At 42.0% G+C, this 21,340-nt stretch overlaps 1 protein-coding gene across 3 annotated transcripts in view; it reads right to left on the reverse strand.

The window, feature by feature from the left end:
* Positions 1 to 2,127: 2,127 nt before the first annotated feature.
* LOC110497982 (uncharacterized) overlaps positions 2,128 to 21,340 on the reverse strand; it is a 50,037-nt gene continuing 30,824 nt past the window's right edge. For 2 of the 3 annotated variants that reach the window (XM_021574483.3, XM_090211382.1), the window contains 8 exons: positions 10,351 to 10,535; positions 8,327 to 8,376; positions 8,158 to 8,208; positions 7,932 to 8,028; positions 6,688 to 6,721; positions 5,854 to 6,550; positions 5,452 to 5,534; positions 2,128 to 4,711 (listed from right to left, as the gene is read on the reverse strand). In XM_021574483.3, the coding sequence (XP_021430158.3) occupies positions 4,652 to 4,711; positions 5,452 to 5,534; positions 5,854 to 6,550; positions 6,688 to 6,721; positions 7,932 to 8,028; positions 8,158 to 8,208; positions 8,327 to 8,376; positions 10,351 to 10,535 (1,257 nt within the window). In that variant the 3' untranslated portion in view covers positions 2,128 to 4,651. Of the gene's footprint in view, positions 4,921 to 5,451; positions 5,535 to 5,853; positions 6,551 to 6,687; positions 6,722 to 7,931; positions 8,029 to 8,157; positions 8,209 to 8,326; positions 8,377 to 10,350; positions 10,536 to 21,340 lie in introns of all 3 variants that reach the window. The other variant, XM_090211381.1, reaches the window with a different exon arrangement.

Raw genomic sequence — 21,340 nt, forward strand, 5'->3', positions numbered from 1 at the left:
CAGAGCTTCAGAGTTCCTCTGTGGAGATGGGAGAACCATCTCTGCAGCACTCCACCAATCAGGCCTTTATTGTAGATTGGCCAGACAGAAGCAAAAGTCTCAGTAAAAGGAACATGACAGCCCGCTTGGAGTTTGCCAAAAGATACCTAAATGACTCTCAGACTATGAGAAACAAGATTCTCTGGTTTGATGAAACCAAGATTGAAATCTTTGGCCTGAATGCCAAGTGTCACGTCTGGAGGAAACCTGGTACCATCCCTACGATGAAACATGGTGGTGGCAGCATCATGCTGTGGGGATGTTTTTCACTGGGAGACTAGTCAGGATCATGGGAAAGATGAACAAAGCAAAGTACAGAGAGATCCTTGATGAAAACCTACTCTAGAGCGCTCAGGACCTCAGAGTGGGGCGAAAGTTTATCTTCCAACAAGACAACGACCCTAAGCACACAGCCAAAACAACGCAGGAGTGGCTTTGGGACAAGTCTCTGAATTTCCTTGAGTGGCCCGGCCAGAGCCCGGACTTGAACCCGATCAAACATCTCTGGGGAGACCTGAAAATAGCTGTGCAGCGATGCTCCCATCCAACCTGACAGAGCTTGAGAGGATCTGCAGAGAAGAATGGGAGAAACTCCCCAAATACTGGTGTGCCAAACTTGTAGCATCATACCCAAGAAGACTCAAGGCTGTAATAGCTGCTTCAACAAAGTCCTGAGTAAAGGGTCTGAATACTTATGTAAATGTGATATTTCAGTTTCTTATTTTTATACATTTGCAAAAATTTAAAAAACCTGTTTTTGCTTTGTCATCAAATTGTGTGCAGATTGATTGGGGGGGGGGGAGTCTATTAAATCAATTTTAGCATAAGGCTGTAAAGTAACAAAATGTGGAAAAAGTCAAGGGGTCTGAATACTTTCCGGAAGCACTGTACCGTAGTGTATATAACATAGGAAAAATGTTTTTCACATTAACTCTGTTTTCATGCTGTTATAGGGCAGGGACAGGGTACAAGACATACTCTGTCTAAAGATAGGGTTGCAAAATTCCTGGAACTTTCAATAAATTCCCTGGTCTTCTCAGAATCAGGGGGGAATTAACAGGAAATCCAGAACCCTCCAACCAGGATTTCTGGAAAACCAGGGAATTTATTGAAAGTTCTCAGAATTTTGCAACACTAGTAAAGCACGACAAAAAGAGCAAGACAGAATCTGTAGCAGCGGGTACTTTATTAACGTGCTGTATGCTAACTTTCAAGTTAAACAAACAAAGAACTTGACAGTAAAAAAGCTGTGAATTAAGCTCTATGCACACACACACACACACACCCTGTGTGAGTCCATGAAGCACATGGTTGGGTGATGCACACGGATGTCAAAAGGAGCAGTAATGTCAGACAAAATCACTTCTCAATTTTCAAGAGGCCTTAGACAAGGCTTGGTGATAACATAAATATCAAGCGAACCTTGAATAAATACATTTACCAAACAAACTGCAACCATTATGTATAAGCAAACAGTCACGGAACAGGGAAGTATGTTCTGCACTAGTCACATGGTTGAAGTCAATTCCACTACTTCTCATAAAAAATATCCCTATGTTCAACTCTTTCCATTTCTCCCTCTCCCAGGATACATTTGATCCGTTCAACTACAATGCATTGAGGAAATTCTCCTTTCTCCCAACAAATAACTTCAGTTCTGTTAGCTCTCAATTCCAGCTATTCTTTTCTTTTTCACCTTCACAGCTCCAAAAGTCATTTCAATTACAAATTAAATGACCTCAACCTGTTACTGTGACTTGTCACCTGGTTATGGCAATGCACATTTAATGCCAGTGTTGTAATGCTTGAGGAAAGCCAGTCCTACTGAAAGTAAAATTGCTTTGGCAGGTCTGAAGATAGCTAAAGATGTTAACTGCCACCGTTCCCTCTCCAACATGTGCTGTACACTGAATTGCCTAAATAAGTGCTCTAAAAAGAACAAAGTATATGCTTCGTTAACACACTATTTATTATATGCTAAGGCTCTTTGTCAAATGATGTTGTCAGACTATTAAAGTACAATAAAACAACAAAGGGGTACAAATAAATTGCCTTTCCCTACTTAAAATAAAACAATCCAGCCGCTAATGCATGTCAACAAGGGTTTATTCTCCAGCCAATTATATTTGACAATCAGTAGTCCAAATGAGAGAATAAATAAATAAAATCAATAATGACAGTTAGTTAATACCACAACATTTCAAAATTAAAAGTCAAAGGGTTCCCCAAAAACATTTTAATAAATGTGAAACAATTTGAACTATATTTGATATTTTTAGCATTTGAAAACCATAACTATTGAATTTTGTATTACAAAGTAATCATTCCCACACTAAAATAATGCACTTGAGTTTACTTTTACTCCATGTAACTGGTTTCACCAAACCAAGCTGTAAACTACCATATGAATGAATGAGCTATCATATCTCAGTAGTTAAGTGCAATGGTCAGAGCTTTCTAATTAGAAAAGTTACATACAGTACCAGTCAAAGGATTTAGAACACCTACTCATTCAAGGGTTTTTCTTTATTTGGACTATTTTCTACATTGCAGAATAATAGTGATTACATCAAAACTATGAAATAACACATATGGAATCATGTAGTAACCAAAAGTGTTTAACAAATCAACATCTAATTTAGATTTTAGATTCTTGAAAGTAGCCACCCTTTTCCTTGATGACAGCATTGCATACTCTTGGCATTCTCTCAACCAGCTTCATAAGGAATGATATTCCAACCGTGTTGAAGGAGTTCCCACATATGCTGAGCACTTGTTGGCTGCTTTTCCTTCACTCTGCGGTCCAACTCATCCCAAACCATCTCAACTGGGTTGAGGTCGGGTGAGTGTGGAGGTGAGGTCATCTGATGCAGCACTCCATCAGTCTCCTTCTTGGTCAAATAGCCCTTGCACAGCCTGGAGATGTGTTTTGGCCATTTTGCTGTTGAAAAACAAATGATCGTCCCACTAAGCGCAAACCAGATGGGATGGCATATTACTGCAGAATGCTGTGGAAGCCATGCTGGTTGTGTGCCTTGAATTCTAAATAAAATCATAGACAGTGTCACCAGCAAAGTACACCCACACCATCACACCACCTCCTCCATGCTTCACAGTGGGAACCACACATGCAGAGATCATCCATTCACCTACTCTGTCTCAGAGAAACACACTGGTTGGAACACAAATCTCAAATTAGGACACATTAGACCAAATGACAGATTTCCACCGGTCTAATGTCCATTGCTCAAGTTCTTGGCCCACGGAAGTCACTTCTTCTTATTGGTGTCCTTTAGTAGTGGTTTCTTTGCAGCAATTTGACCATGAATGCCTGATTCACGTAGTCTCTTCTGAACAGTTGATGTTGAGATGTGTCTGTTACATTTATTTGGGCTGCAATCTGAGGTGCAGTTAATAGCTGATTTCTGAGGATGGTAACTCTAATGAACTTATCCCCTGCAGCAGAGGTAACTCTGGGTCTTAATTTCCTGTGGTGGTCCTCATGAGAGCCATGTTCATCATAGCGCTTGATGGTTTTTGCGGCTGCACTTTAAGAAACTTTCAAAGTTCTTGATATTTTTCAGATTGACTGACCTTCATGTCTTAAAGTAATGATGGACTGTTATTTCTCTTTGCTTATTTGAGCTGTTCTTGACATAATATGGACTTGGTCTTTTACCAAATAGGGCTATCGTCTGTATACCACCCCTACCTTGTCACAACCTAACTGAATGGCTCAAACGCATTAAGAAGGAAAGAAATTCCACAAATTAACTTTTTTACAAGGCACACCTGTTAATTGAAATGCATTCCAGGTGACTACCTGATGAATCTGGTTGAGAGAATGCCAAGAGTGTGCAAAGCTGTCATCAAGGCAAGGTGTGGCTACTTTGAATAATCTCAAATATAAAATATATTTAGATTTATTTAACACGTTTTTGGTTACGACATGACTCCATATGTGTTATTTCATAGTTTTGATGTCTTCATTATTTTTGTACAATGTAGAAAATAGTAAAAAAAATGAAAAACCATGGAATGAGTAGGTGTGTCCAAACTTTTGACTAGTACTGTAAATAAAGTCAGTGTACAACTATTAGCATATAATGCTAATTATATTTTGTCATTCAACTGCTAAGGCTGGCAAAGGTTAATGGCAGGGCCTGTTCAGGTTATGTAGGTTAGTCATCCATAGGAACTGAACTAATACAAGCATTGGGACTGGTACCTTGAAATAATACTTCAAATGTAAACAAAAACAGCCATTTAAATAACACACTTAAAGATGGAATCCGCAATAAGGAGAAACAGCGCTGCTGGCCGCCCCACCACCACCATTGTTACTGTTGCTGAGCTGAGGAGCACCGTGCAGCATGGTAAAAAAAAATTGCAATACATATTGTGCTCTTCTATCACGCGTGTAATGATGTCCGAGGGGAAAAAACTGTATTCGTTGTTTGCAGTAACTTCTTTGTTATTGTAATATCGCAAACGGACGCAGCTGTTTCACCATTAAGGATTCCAACTTTAAGTAATGTATGACATGTCAGTACTCATACCTCATAAAGAATAAAGTGCTTGTAAGCAAAGTATTTTCAAGCAGACAAAAGGCTCAAAATGACTTCACTTGAACATGTGTTGTTTCCTTTTCCCACCTTGAGCAGCTAGCATCCTTTCAAAAGAAACAACATTGCGCATGTTAGTCTTAACCTGACCAACTAGACACAGGACATCTACAAAGAGTTATTGGAAGCAAGTGCTGTATTAAACTAAAAGGCTCATGGTAAACGCTTGAATTAATTAAGCAAGTTGTTGTTCAGTTCTAGAAAATGTTATAGCAACATCAAAAGTCCTTCAAACAATCTTCCCATTTTCTCTTGCCTATGAAACAAAACAATAAAAAGGGGTTAAACAATGTGGTTTTTAAAAATAGGTGTAAAAGTACATTATTGTTTTTACTCAAAAGGAAGGCATATACAGTACTTATATTTACAGTTGGTAATGCATTATCACCCTGCTACAGTGGTTGGTAATGCATTATCACCCTGCTACAGTGGTTGGTAATGCATTGTCACCCTGCTACAGTGGTTGGTAATGCATTGTCACCCTGCCACAGTGGTTGATAATGCATTATCACCCTGCTACAGTAGTTCTGAACATGCATTGTCTCTCTTGTCTATTCCAAATCTACTTAAACACTACAGAAGAACATAGGGAATGCACTCATGCAGCAATCAAAAATCCCAAATTTGCAGTGATGATGAATCATACACTCATCACCTTTTCAATCCATCCAGTTTCCTTCTTTCATTCACTCCCTCTCATAGTCCAGACTACAATGCAGATGAGTCATGCACTCATTTCTTTCCATCCATCCATCCAGTTGTTCATATTCTCTCAGTCCATACTGACCTTATCGGTACTGGTGGTGTGGGTTGGGTGAGTCTCTCCTGACTCCAGGCTGAGAACAGACAGACTGGAGTCAATCAGCTCCTCTGTGAAGGGAACCAAGCATTACTTACATTGCATCATAGTGATAACTATACACTGTACCTATTTCAAATCAAATCAAAATGTATTTGTCACGTGTGCCGAATACAACCTTACAGTGAAATGCTTACTTACAGGTTCTAACCAATAGTGAAAAAAAGGTGTTAGGTGAACAATAGGTAAGTAAAGAAATAAAACGACAGTAAAAAGACAGGCTAAATACAGGAGTGAGCCTATAAAAATAGCGAGGCTACATGCAGACACCGGTTAGTCAGGCTGATTGAGGTAGTATGTATATGTAGATATGGATAAACCATTGCCTACCTGTATTGCTCTTGGCATGCTCTAAAGGCTGGACAGAATTATCCTGTGGAGGGGCATCGCTGTGTGAAATGAGAAGAAAAGGGCTGAGCACACAGTCATGGCCACTTTCAGCACATTCTGTTTTGGAGGCATCAAGAAACGGAGGGCCCTCCTGACCCTGTCTATGCCCATCAGATGAGCTCTGTGCCTGGACAGCTGCAGCCTGCCGATTCCCCCAGTCCAGGGCATTACCAGCATCCTTCTGGTTGCCCTTGGGGGACTGCTTCTGCTCCTCGAACTTCTGTCCGTTTTTGATGGGGGAGGCAACTTTTAACACGCTGGTGCCCTTGGTTTCTGAGCGGGCAGAGTTCTGGGCTCCAGTACTGGGCTTCTCGTAGGCCCCGGGCCCCTTGATGAGCTCCTCTGAGAAGCGGACCTTCTTCTCTGTAGCTTGAGGGGGCGAGGCCTCAGCCTTCCCCTGTCTGGATGTCCCGTCCTCCAGGGGGTCGGCTGGGGCCTGAGCCGTCTCGGCCTTGTCCAGGCCAGGACTGACGCTTCCACTCACTTTCTCGGTCTTCACCACATCCAGGGTTAGTGAAGACTCCATTTTGAGGTCACCCTCTTTGACCTCTGGAGTTTCTGCAGTGGAGTCATCTATGTCAGGGTCAGCCAAAGCATCAAGCTCTTCTAAGAATTCCTCCAAACTAGTCTTAGAGGCCTGAAGGAGAAAAAATAAAATTCCATTAGTTATATGATAAAGAAGACAAAGATGTCTTTGTTAAGCCCAAGCACAGCCATTTTTCACCCAAGCACAGCTATAACATCAATGCAAAGCATTCAGTTTAAACCTCTCACCTGCAAATCCTCCCCATCCTCGCTGGCATCCCATCTGAAATATTAAAATAATTATTAGAAACATACAGAATGAGTGGTCTATATTCTTCAAAGTATCCTGATAACAAAGTGAGTGCTATGAACACAGAAAATACTTTTGTTATGACATCTGTTCTGTGTGGGGTCAAAGATATAGAGAGATATGTAGAGAGTGTGAGTGAGACAAAATAGAGAAGGATGATTGTAGGTACACTTACACACCTGTGTGTTTAATCATGGCTGCCCTCTGTACATCCTGAGAAATACTCTACAGTCTACACTTAGAAAAAGGGTTCCAAAAGGGTTTTTAGGCTATCCCCATTGGAGAAACCTTTTGTGGCTCCAGAGTGGCGCAGCAGTCTAAGGCACTGTATCTCAGTGCTAGAGGCGTCACTACAGACCCTGGTTAGATTCCAGGCTGTATTACAACCAGCCGTGATTGGGAGTATCATAGGGGGGTGCACAATTGGCCCAGCGTCGTCCGGGTTAGAGTTTGGCCTGTATAGACCGTCATTGTAAATAAGAATTTATTCTTTAACTGACTTGCCTAGTTAAATAAAAAATGGATCTAGGTAAAAACCCTTTTGATTCCAGGTATAGCCCTTTTTGGTTCCAGGTAAAACCATTTTGGTTTTCATGTAGAACCCTTTGTGGAAAGGGTTTTACATGGAACCCAAAACGGTTCTACATGGAACCAAAAGGGTTTTTACCTGGAACCAACAAGGGTTCTTCAAAATGTTATCCTGTGGGGACAGCCGAAGAACCTTTAAGGTTCTAGATATAACTTTTTTTTCTAAGAGGTAAGGCTGGTCTGAGCAGTTCTCTTCACGCTCTGGTCTTTTCCAATTAGCACCAGCAGCAAAACCTAATAACAGGCAACTGAGGCAAGAGACCACTCTGCCTGGACATACCTGACTACTCTTCCCCCTGGTCAGCTCAATCTCACAGAGGACCGCACAGCTACCAATACCTGCCTCTCAAGCTCCGCTAACAGAACCTAAAAGTAGTCTAGCCTCACCAATGGCTTCAGAACAAAAAGTTGGAACAGTGGGCTTTTTGAAATAAAACAGAAGAATGCACAAGTGAATTAGCTGTTTTTGGTCATTCGACACGTTGTGCTCTTTAGAGTAAGTCCCAGTGTGTTTTGCATACAGCAAGGCTAGTTGTGTGGTTTCCTTACATCAACACAGGCTGTTATGATTAAATCTGCTGTTACTGCCACTCACCTTCTGGCCCTCCCAGTCAGCCGGTCCTTGCCCTTGGCTTTACTGCTGACCACTGGAACATTTTTACCCCGCTTGTCTTTGCCCCACAGCTGCTGACCTGGAGATGAAAACAAGCAAAGCTAAGAGAAACAGCAGAATAGTTCTCCATCATTGGCTGATTGGTTGCTTGTACTGAGGATTTAAATGATTCAGCTGCTGGTACACAGTATAAAGCATTCACACTCACCCAATGGATCAGCATTTGATTTGGGGTGACCTCTCTTTGCATTTCTTCCTCCTGGAAATCAAACAAGTTCAACAATTATTGGGTATCACTGGAAATAAGACTTGATTATGGTCTGACTATTCCTCAGTGTTTGAGTTGAAAATAATTTACTACAGAGTGAATTTCTCACCTCTGGCTGTAGGCCCCCTTTCTCTCTCCCTTGGAGATTTATCTGAAAACCTAAAGAGAGACATTTAGTTTACAGTGAAATAATTAAAACCTAATACACAGCTGGGATGTTCCATTAACAGATGAACTACCAGATAACGAGGCCATGGTTTTGGTGTTAAAGTAAACAGACAAAATCTTACCTACCAGGGTTAATGAAGGGTCCAATGCATTTGGTTAGACATTTCTCAAGTATCTGTGTTGTTCCACTAACCTAACAATTTACATTCCATTACTTTCATTCAACAGCCATTTTCATTTCCAAGTAATCATTACATGCTGAGCTCAGAGCTAGAATGAGACGTTGTACAGAGATGACTGTGGTATCTTGAGTTCATGTAGCTACAGATTTAAAACGCTCTCAATCAATGAGAGAAGATTTGAAATGGACAAGACGGCTGCTTACACATTGTTGGATTACTTAATGGAGCAAAAACTATATTTATTTTAATAACGGTGCATTTTATAACTTCAAACAAACCACCTGCAACTGGACAAAAACATTTTAGAAGATTCATGTTTGGCCGAGTCGAGAATGAAGATAGTATCGCCACGTCAAGGTTGGTTGAAAATTCTCTGCTCTACGCCAAACAGTAACTTTCCTGTAACGGCTAATGGAGAATCACGTTACAAATCTGTAGCTAGAGGTCATGATCCTACACTCCTCGTTCATTGACAACATCTAAACTGCTGAATCAAAAATATTTTTCCTACTCCAGTTAGTCTCTGAGGCTTTTTTAAACCATGCCACAAAAGGAAAGGCATCCCAGCCCCAGCTAAAAGTATCCTATTATCTTGTCTCTTTAAAGTTTGATGCTTCTTTCTTCTAAACAGAACATTTATTTATCCAGCCACTGTACCGCTCACAGCACATCTGTTGTGTTTGAACAAGGAACAGAAAGAGGGGTGTTCATATATTTTGCTCCTAAGCAGTAAGGACGCCACTGTGTAAAAGGACAGCGGCTCCATACATAGTAAAATACTGGGTTCCAAATTAAAATCATGTAACCTATATATAAGCAGATGTTTTCATTCCGTGGCGCTCAAGGCCTAAAACTGGCCTACTTTTGTCCTTTCTCCATGGTTCCAAAACATTGCATGTCAGCTTGTTACAAACTTCTTCTAGTGAAAGTGTCCAATGTCTAGCATAGCTGACAAAGGGAGAGGGTGGTAAGAGTACTAGGGAGAGGGTAGTTAGATTATAGGATAAATACCATTTCAAGATTCATCAAAGCCATTTTCTGAGAACGGCTCATAAACAGAGGTGATCCAATAAGGACGATACCTCAGAAGAGAACAAACACATTTTTGCCAGGTCATTCCGTCTCCCTCTCTAATAGCGTTATTTGCCAGTCTCCATCCAACATCATTACATTTGCTGTGACTTGTTATTTATGGTCTTGTGACTTGATTGGATTAAGTCTTGTGACCGTGTGAAATCAGTATCATGGGATAGGGCATGGTCCAAAATGTGGATCGCGTGAATACCTCCAACAACGGAAATCTTCCACCAGAGTAAATTAGCATTCTGAAAGTACCTAGTTTGTACCACTATCTTCTGTCTGCAGACACCATTCTGCGCTTCTTTAGAAAATTCAATGCAACCATTTCTAAGTTTAGAAGTACAGAAGATAGAAAGACTGAGATACATCATTGTTCAATAGAGGAAGTAATAGAGAAGGTAATCTGCTTGATGAGTGAATGAGTTAATGTTTTAGTTTAGTTACAATGACAAGAGAATGGCCTATTTTGCATAGTAAGAGATGAGATGTGTGGTAGTTAGCTGTAGTTGTTGTGAGAACAAGACCAGAAGACGAGCACATACAGAAGAGTACTAATTGTTTAATTGTAACATTAATTTATATTCGAAATGGAATTTGAGCACACAGACATGCATCAAGCAAACAGAATAGCCAAACTGAAATGATTGACAGAGGAAACTAAAGTGAAGAAGTGCAAAGCAGCCAGGGATGGGAGTGGGCTTACATATTCTCTGTTTTGTCCATGTCCCATGCCCGCCTCCACTGGCCCTTGGCATTTTTGTGGCGCGCCAAGCGTTCACGGTCGATCTGCTCACGCTCCATCTTCCAGCACAAGTACTCCTGCTGCTCCACTTTAGACGTGGGGATGGTGAGGTCTGTGTCGCCCGCTGGGTCTAGCCTCTCAGACTCCTGCAAGGAGAACACAAGTACCAGTCATAGCTTAGTGCCAGTGGTGAAAACTGCAAAAGGCCTACCATGGTCAGATATCCAATCTGTACTTCGGCTGTGAGAGTAAGCTTTCTTCAAACACTTTGTGTGAGACAGTGGCAATACAGGTCAAAATAACAGCCTTATATAATAATTGGCCTTGGGTTGGTGAAGCCTCTGGGCAGTCCAGAAGATCAGAGGAACAGCAGGGGTCTGAGGGAGAACTGAACAAGTGCTCTTTTTTATGTATGAACTGAGGTCATATCTGTAGATTGGATGGGCTTTCATCACATCATTGTGACTAGTCACCCGGGGTCCTAGAGTGCTACACTGTCTGAAGGCTTTCATCCAAGTTATCCTCTTGTTTCACTCATTAATATACTTCAAATTGAGAATCACCCTGCCTGACCAGTGTTGGTAGTGGACATACAGTGTGAGGAGGTCTTCATGGGTGCAAAATGTTGGACCTGTTCCAAAATTGAACTGGGGCTTTCCCACCCGGACCCAATATGCATAAAAATGTTTTACACACACTTTATTAACCGGAACTGATACAGCGTGAGAGGGAGAGAGGTGATGCTCTAGCAGGCGAGGGAGGAGCTGTACTGTGAGCAAGTGACACTGAGAGGTAGAGACGAGGGACAGAAACCAACCAAGCCGACTCACGTTATAGTTGACTAACAGCTGCCATAGCTAGGCTATTATCAAATATGATTACACAGTACCTGTCTTGACTGCATCAAAACCAAGAGAAGCTAGTTAAACTAGCTAATGTCAGCTAGCTAGGTTAATTGAGGCTGCAGTGCATGCGCTTTCTCATCCTAAAGTTACAAATAACAACGCTTCCGTTCAGAATATAAAGTAGCAGCCTGCCTACCTGTGTGCTCTCAGCTTTGAATTCCATCATTTTAATTCCATTTCCATTGATTAGATATCTCCTAACTTTTGCCACCATGGAGGCTCTTTGACTTTAGCCTGTTGTCGCATTCGGATCTGTACAAGCCCTTCCGGACAAGTCAGTTAAAATTACACATACCCAAGACCACTGACAATTTAGAATTCTGGATCTGGACCCGTTCTGGTCTCGGATCAGGTCTTGGGTATTCTGGTACAGGTGGATCCATGAAGACTTCTTGTGTGATGATACTAGTGGTAACGTAGCGTGATGATACTAGTGGTAACGTAGCGTGATGATACTAGTGGTAACGTAGCGTGATGATACTAGTGGTTTCATAGCGTGATGATACTAGTGGTTTCATAGTGTGATGATACTAGTGGTTTCATAGCGTGATGATACTAGTGGTAACGTAGCGTGATGATACTAGTGGTAACGTAGCATGATGATACTAGTGGTAACGTAGCGTGATGATACTGGTGGTAACGTAGCGTGATGATACTGGTGGTAACGTAGCGTGATGATACTAGTGGTAACGTAGCGTGATGATACTAGTGGTAACGTAGCGTGATGATACTAGTGGTTTCATAGCGTGATGATACTGGTGGTATCGTAGCGTGATGATACTAGTGGTAACGTAGCGTGATGATACTAGTGGTTTCGTAGCGTGATGATACTAGTGGTAACGTAGCGTGATGATACTAGTGGTAACGTAGCGTGATGATACTAGTGGTAACGTAGCGTGATGATACTAGTGGTAACGTAGCGTGATGATACTAGTGGTAACGTAGCGTGATGATACTAGTGGTAACGTAGCGTGATGATACTAGTGGTAACGTAGCGTGATGATACTAGTGGTTTCATAGCGTGATGGTACTAGTGGTAACGTAGCGTGATGATACTAGTGGTAACGAAGCTTGATGATACTAGTGGTTTCATAGCGTGATGATACTAGTGGTAACGTAGCGTGATGATACTAGTGGTAACGTAGCGTGATGATACTAGTGGTAATGTAGCATGATGATACTAGTGGTAATGTAGCGTGATGATACTAGTGGTAATGTAGCGTGATGATACTAGTGGTAACGTAGCGTGATGATACTAGTGGTAATGTAGCGTGATGATACTAGTGGTAAGGCTTCCATGGCTGGCCAAACTAAACTGCTACTAATATGAGCTCTAAGAAATGCCCTTCACAACATTCTCAGGGACACAGGGATGTTGATGGATGTGCTTGTCACATGGCCCCAAAGATGCATCTCAAATATCAATAAACTCCTGTCTTTAGGGAGACTAGATGCTTGGCAACAGCAGGGTAAGGAAAAACGCTGGAGCTTGACATTGCTGAGAGTGTGTGCACTGTGCAGGTGAGGGGTGTGTCTCCTGAGAGTGTGTTGCTACAGACAAAATAACTTACACACTGCTCCAGAATCCAATGCTTTACACCACTCCAGCCGATGCTTGGCATTGCGCATGGTGATCTTAGGCTTGTGTGTGGCTGCTCGACCATGGAAACCCATTTCATGAGGCTCCTGACGAACAGTTATGGTGCTGACATTGCTTCTAGGGGCAGTTTGGAACAAGATAATCAGTGTTGCAACCGAGGTCAGACGATTTTTACGCGCTGTGCGCTTCAGCACTCGACGGTCCAGATCTGTGAGCTTGTGTGGCCTACCACTTAGCGGCTGTTGCTCCTAGACGTTTCCACTTCAAGATAACAGCACTTATAGTTGACCAGGCCAGCTCTAGCAGGGCAGAAATACTGACTTGTTGGAAAGGTGGCATCCTATGACGGTGTAACGTTGAAAGTCACTGAGCTCTTCAGTACGGGCCATTCTACTGCTAAAATATCCAAATCCACTCATTTGAAGGGGTGTCCACAAATGTTTGGCCATGTAATGTAGATACTACTCTACAAACCAGGAGAATCGATGTGTGGTTCCATTCATGTTCTTTCTGTGAAGGGTTTTTACGACTGGACAGGAGCAGTCAGGAGACAAGAATAATGGAGACCGACAGACAGACGAAAACCACTGATTGGGCACAGAGGGATAAACTAGGGACAGGCAGAAAGATGTTTTCCTCCACGGTGTGGACCAATCAGAGACAGGTAAACATGTGACTCTCCTGCAGGCAGTATCGGGAACGTGGCATCCGTGATCATCTCTCGGTTTGCTTCTCCTCGCTCTTCTTTGTCTATTCTTCCCCGGTCCTGGGGGATGTATGGGCCACAGGGGATGGCAAGTCTCACATGTTCTAGCAGGCCTGCTCCCGCTGGCTCCGTCAAGCACACCACTAGTTAGCACTTTCAATTTCCTGCCTCTGCTGGGGCACCCTCCCAGGATTACAGGGGTTCAGGGAGGAGCAGCACACTGGCCAACAGAAAAAACCTGGGTCATATTCATTAGGGCATTGTAGCAAAACATTTTTCAACAGAAAATGAAAACAAGACTAATTGGACTTAAGTTCAATAGGTTTTATATTTATTATTCTATTTGGTGTCCATTGAATACCCTGGGCTCCGTCTTGTCTTGAACTGTATGACCATACTTATTCCGAAGCGGTGTTGGATACCTCCCAAAACAGAACAACTTCATATCTAGGCTATATCAGATCATAACTGCTAACATAGCTCTGATCATGTTCTTCTTATGCAACTCTGGCATCCAAAAACCAGCCACGATGGAAGAGGTTGCGTAACTCATAGCATTCTCCACAGCCGAGCTGAGAACACACCAACGTAGTATACCAGAGTGGGACATGAACAACATCACTTGTCATGTGGCTCCTTCCTTGCGGGTAGGAGCGTTGGGCCAGTAACCGAAAGGTTGCTTTGTCGAATCCCCCTGAGCCGACAAGGTAAATATTTGTCATTCTGCCCCTGAGCAAGGCAGTTAACCCCTAAGAACAATTACTCCCCGGGCACCAATGATGTCGATTAAATGCGGAAGACACATTTCAGCTGAATGCATTCAGTTGTACAACTGACTACGTATCTCCCTTTCCTCTGAAGGCTCTGTTCCCTCCCTGCCTGCCTCCTGCTTCTGGGTGTTTATCACACTCCTGATCTGTTACCCTACCTGCCCTGCTCCTACCCTATATTTGACTGGCAACACTAACAGACCAAGAGCACAGGTGGCACATGGGGACAACTTACCAGAGCTTTTCAAAGGAGTAAGGGAGGGGGCAATACTTTTTTGGGGGGAAAGATGCAGTCTTCTTCAACTCCAAAGACCGGGAGTGTTGGAGACTGTTTCTATATTTCCTTGGTTATGCAAATATGTGTTTATTAGATGATATTGCCAATTAATATAATATTGCATTTCTATATACATATATGGTGTTTACATTTATTTGGTTATGTGGCCTCTTATTATGATCCTATAATTTGAATTAAAATATGGCACTTACGCCCTCTAGGCTCAATCAGTTGGAAGTACAGGGCTCAATCAGTTGGAAGTACGGGTGGGCTTTCCCAGATAGGTGCATATTGGGTATAAGGAGGGGAAGTAAGTGCCTACTAGTTATGGAAAATGTTTGTGATACTGGGATGGCATACATTTTCTGAACCATATACATTTTTTACCCTGATCTTTCTTGTTTACCTGGAATATTGAAACCTGTTTGCCTTGCATTTAACATTTTGGATTCTACAAATAAAGCGTCAAGTTTGATTCATCATGCCATCGATTTCATTTGGATTCTTGGGTTTTCTAAAAACGGATTTTGGATGTACGTCTCAAAAGTGGAACTAGTTTTCCCACGGCTATTCAAAAGCCACCACATTTAAGTTAAAATGTCATGGATTTAGTGGAGTTCCACACTTTATAGATTTATCAAGTCACCTGGAGCAAATCAGCGCTGCAAACCAAAGAAACTGTGAGTACAGTACGGGTATCATTTTCAAGTTAAGCCACTTCTTTGTGATGTTGGTTTGGAAACATTGTCACAAGCTATTCAACTGTAAATGAACCATCCGTGCGATGGGAAGCTGTTAAGCGCTATTGGAAATGCACTGTTGATATTGAAGTGTGGAACTGAACATTTTGAATGGAAATGGCAGGCACCCATTCTGAAGCTCTGGTGGAAAAAAAGTTGGAAAGGTGGATGGAAGCTCAACTAACAAAGAAAAACAATGCAATTCAAGCATTGATGGATGGTAGCGAAAATGATGACGTTGTCAGTAGTAATGTTAATGTGTTTCAATGGTTAATTGGCTGAGTTTATGGAACTGTATGTGGCTGTGCATAATATATTGTCTGAAGAGGAAAGAGTCTGATCATGATGATTGGTAGGAACAAAAATGATTGCTTTTCAAAGGAGTTTCTAGATCAAGTGGTGTTTTGGTTGCATGGTAAAGGGAAAAAGGATTCACACCTGCAAAGTGTCATTGGTTCAGATGAAAGTGTCTCTGTTGTATCAGAAAGTGCATCCAAGTCGAAAAGTTATTGGTCCACATGACAGCGCATCTGCTTTATCAAAAAAGTCACATGCATCCAGCACAAGGTCAAGTGATCCGGTGCTAGAATGAAAGCACAGTCTGAGAATGCTGCTTTGAAAGCTAAATAGGCAGTTGTGGGAAATAATGTCCTTGATATGGAAGAAACAAAAATAAAGGCAAATAGGGAATTTGTGCCAAAATGCAAGTCTAAGAGGAATGTGAAAAATCCTCTTGCACAGGCAAGGAAAAGTTCAATTGATGACAAAAGAAACTGGAATGAACTTGACCACCTCATCTGAAGCATTAATGCAAATTATGGCACAAAACCCTGCACCAACACCTAAAACACAGGGTTGGTGGCGATGAGGAGGGCACGCGTTTTGCCGATTCCTGCTCAACTTTATGGCTATTTGAGTTAATTATTACTTTGTTTGCTCAGAATGTTTGTAATAATTTCCTAATACCGACAAACACTTCTGGATCATGAATCGGAAGCTACACACTTATAGCTTAGTCTCCCAGATCTGGAATAGTAGATTCGCTACTTTGTTCCACGCACAGCGGGCTTACCTGTTCCCCCTGGCCGAGATGACCTAAGGCAAAGCATGCAAAGAAGAGGAGGAAGGAAAGCGAGGCTGAAAAGACGGACTACATGACCTACTCTTCCTAGTATCCTGATGGCTAATGTCCAATTGCTGGAATTGTATTACTTTGAACTGAGCAAGGCTCGCAGCAGGATATCAGAGAATGCTGTGTCTGTTTTTACTGAGACGTGCCTTACGGATAATACGCTCGTCTGCCAGACAGCTTCACCATATTCCGAATGGATCGAACAGCGGCTTCTGGTAAGACTCGGGGGGTTGGGGGATGTTTCCTCAAACAATTCCTGGTGTACAGAAGTTGAAAACATTGCGAGCTCCTGTTCACCTGACCTGGAGTTTCTGACGATAAAATGCTGACCCCACTATATGCAGAGGGAATTCACATCTGTTATTATCACAACTGTGTACATACCGCCACAAGCAAACACCAATGGTGGCACTCAGTGAATTGTACAAGAATATTAGAAGAATCCTCTCAACCAGAAGCAGTCTAAGACATGTATCCTGCCCCACAAGAGGATCCGGCGTGCTTGACCATGTATACACAAACATTTGTGACACATACTAATCCACCCCCCGGCCCCACTTCAGCCAATCAGATCACGTCTCTCTGTTCCTATTCTCCACCAACAAGCAGCAACTCAAGAAGGAGCCACCAACTCAGACAGTAGTGAGGCCCTGGACAGAGGCAGTCTCAATTTTTCACATTTCACATTAGGCAACGCTTTTTAGGGGGCAGGATAATTACAGAGGTGGAAACTCAAATGAATGCTGGTTGCTTTTATTTGAATTTTTACTTTGCAAACAGTGAACATTTATTTGTCATACCACGTCAGGTACCGGAATCTCGCAAATAGGTTCCGGAACGAAACAGTCCAAAACTGAGAACTGCCTATATCCTAAAAAAACAAGCTCCGACTGGGGAAAAATAGATTTGAACTGTCATCCAACTCAGAATTCAAACTCGAGAAACCGGGCTTCTTTCTAGAGCTCCGACTTTTCCGACCTGAAGATCACTGACGTCATGCTTTGACCTCGTATTTTTTTCAGAGTTCCCAGTTGTTTTCAATGCATCAATACTACCATGGAGGAAGCTAAAGCTAACAACTAGGTTCAATGTTAGCTAGCTAGCTAACATTAGGCTATATCTAGTAATACAAATGGATTTCTGAGAAACTAATAGTATTACTACACAGATCAAACAAGTAATGTTAGCTAGCGAGCCAGCCAGCTAATGTTAGCGAGCTAGCTAACAGTATCCTTTAACTTGCAATGAAGGCAACTTTCATACAAATTAGAAACGTTTAATATCTGAAAATGTAGTGAGACTCTTACCCGTATGCATGGATGAACGCTTCTCTCCCTCTGTCATGGATGCCATGGTTGCCCTTAGTTTGAAGATGTAATCCGGAGTGAGGTATTTTACACAACAGCCTTTGGTGTGTTCTCTTTTTGGACTCTCTCCGGATTTTGGCAATCTTGCTGCTTCCACTGATTTCAAAACTGTCAACTTCTTCCGTGACAATGACACCGTTTCTTCGCCACCATTGTCATCAAAAGACTCTACAATGTCTGATTCAATGAGAATGTTTTTTACCTAAATCAGGGATTTCCTTATTCCTCTGATTCATTTTCAGAGTCCGAGAGTGTCAGCATGGCACGATCATCATCCAACTTTTTCCCACTGAGCTATGTTGATAGCGCAACTAATTTCAGGGCAGCATTGTTGAGAGCAGTAGCAAAACGTGCAGTTATTCATGGCATCTTAAAAAATATATATATTAAAAGCTGCAGTAGAAAGGATTATCTATACAAACTGAGCATCTCATGTTATAGACAGAAGCATGCTAAATGGCAGACCAATCTGAGTTCATCTCTCGCCATGTCCAGCCCACCCATAATCTCAGCCAATCATGGCTAGTGGCTAAACCAACTAGGCTCAAAATGTAACAATTGTATTCGTATTTACAGATGGCATACAAGTTTGTTATTAAGGCACATGAAAGTTCACATGTTCCAGAAGGTATTTCTGCAACAAAAAAAAAACATTTTGAAAGAAAAAAAAAAACTTCAAATGCTACTCCTGTGAAATAGTGAGGTGCGACATACGTCGAGCTTATTGAAACGGGTCAAATACAGTGCATTCAGAAAGTAGTCAGACCCTTTCCCCTTTTCATTTTTTTACATTACAGCCTGATTCTAAAAATGCATTAAATTAATTGTTTTCCTCGTCAATCTACACACAATACCCCATAATGATAAAGTGAAAACCAAACTTATTTTTGCGTGGATTGCTCATCTCGGTTACCTTTTAACAGCTAGGACCGCTATTTCTTGACCCGGAATCCCGCTTAAAAGACAGGTTGAAGCCTGCTTGACAGAGATGCTAAGCTGTTAGCCATCAAGCTAATTAATTTGGTACCAGATTAGTTTTGCAATGGAGCCCTCTTTGTCTGGAGAAATAAACAAACAATTCCAGTGCTGTAGGAGCTGTATCTACTACGCTTTGTTTCGGGACAAACCGGATCACTCAGAGTTCCAATGCAATTATTTACTTGCCAGGGATTATAGGCTTGAGGTGGCTTTCTTGATCACGCAGGTCGCCAGCCTATGTAAGAAACACAGAGTGGAATGTTTACATTTTATACGCTGGTGTCTGGACAACATTCACGCTTGTTGGATGCATCTCTGCCTTGCTATCCGACTGGTCGATGTTGCCCGGAGCTCCCCCATGAGATAGCGGAGTCGAAGGAGCACAGCAAGAGGAGCAAGGCAATCAATGATGGTCGCATGTCACGAGCCGTGGAAGCCAAAGACAGCGGCCTCCCTAGTCTAAACTGCTTTGTGGCCCGGGGCGGATACAAACAATGAATAGTTTAGACGTCCTGGAGCCTGATCTTCTTGCACCTTCGTTGCTGGGGTTGCCGGTGTCTGTGGCCGCAGTGCATACTACTACGATTTCAAAGTCGACGTCGGCAACCTTCCGTCCCTGCTCTGGATCAAGCAGGGCTTCTCCATCTGTTGGAGGACTGCACCAGGAGCCGGGAGCAACGGGCTCAAGTTATCCTGCCTCTCGCCAATCCATAAAGGGTTCTCCAAATCCTGTGAAGCGTGGGAGTGGGTGGATTTCCTCGTCATTCTCGCCAGATATGATTTTGGGTAGTTCCCTGGTAAGAAATGTGACCATTCCTGGTGCAAAAACAACGTCCTACCCCGGAGCTCAGGTAAAATACATTACTAACAAAATACCCATCATATCTGGCCCTGTGCCGCCTCTGAATCATGGCATTGAACACTTTAGCAGGATTCTCTCTCTTCACAAATGGCTACGTGATCATTGCAACTCAATGGGTGTAACTTTTGTTGACAATTTCGATAACTTTTGGAAACAAAACACATTTTTTATAAGGATCTAAATAATTTGGGTTCCTGGACCGTTTCACAGCATTATAAGACTGTGTTGAGACAATGACTTATCAATGACCCCAGCTCAGCTAATCCCTACCATTGTGACGCAGAGTTGTCATAATGCTTCAGCAAATGTACATTACCAGGGGCGTTGGTAGACAGAATGTAAGTAACCTAATTAATGTCTCTCTTAACTGTCCTGAATGCCTCTGCTGATCCTACAGCTATTGTATGCAGTAATCATGTGCCTATGAACCAGATTTATACTTCTGGCACTGAGCCGGTGTGCCCTAGGAGGAAGTTCACTGTTTGCAGTTCACCCTGCACTAACATAAATAACATGAACGTATCTACTTCTGCTAAGCTTCCCAGTAAAGCAATAAAAATAAGTAAGCATCCTTAGAGGAAAAGTGATCAAAATAGCCCAAGTTAACATGTGTAGCTTAAGAAACAAGGTTTATGAAATCAATCATTTGCTAGTAAAAGATGACATTCATATTCTGACTCTGAAACTCACTTAGATAATACCTTTGATGATACAGTGGTAGCAATACAAGGTTATAACATTTACAGAAAATATATAAATGCCAATGGTGGAGGTGTTGCTGTTTATAATCAGAACCACATTCCTGTAAAGATTAGATAGGATCTCATGTTAAATACTGCCTCTCCTAAAGCCCATTCTGGTGGGAAGCTGCTATAGACCACCAAGTGTTCACACTCAGTATCTGGATAACATGTGTGAAATGCTTGATAATGTATGTGATATCAGAGGTATCTTTTCTGGATTATTTTAAATATTGACTGGCTTTTATCAAGCTGCCCACTCAAGAAAAAGATTCAAACTGTAACCAGTGCCTGCAACCTGGTTCAGGTTATCAGTCAACCTACCAGGGTAGTTACAAACAGCACAGGGATGAAATCATGAACATGTATTGATCACATCTTTACTAAGGCTGCAGAAATTTGCTTGAGAGCAGAATTCAGATCCATCGGATGTAGTGAGCACAATACAGTAGCCATATCTAGGAAAAAACAGATTTCCAAAGGCTGGGCCTAATATAGAGTATATGAGGTAATACGATACGTTTTATAGTGATTCCTATGTTATTGATGTAAAGAATATTTGTCAGCAATAAACGCTGACACTACACAGCCAAGTATATATTGTAATTTTGAATTCCTTAAAGTGAGTGTGTGTCACGTTCTGACCTTAGTTATTTTGTTATGTCTTTGTTTTAGTATGGTCAGGGCGTGAGTTGGGTGGGTTGTCTATGTTCCTTTTTCTATGTTTTGGGATTTCTGTGTTTGGCCTGGTATGCTTCTCAATCAGAGGCAGCTGTCAATCGTTGTCCCTGATTGAGAACCATGCTTAGGTAGCCTGGTTTCACTTTTGAGTTGTGGGTGATTATTTTCCGTGTCAGTGTTTGATCCACACGGA

The sequence above is a fragment of the Oncorhynchus mykiss genome, chromosome 19, assembly GCF_057628025.1.
Source record: "Oncorhynchus mykiss isolate SJ-2025 chromosome 19, ASM5762802v1, whole genome shotgun sequence".
NCBI classification, from domain to species: Eukaryota; Metazoa; Chordata; class Actinopteri; order Salmoniformes; family Salmonidae; genus Oncorhynchus; species Oncorhynchus mykiss.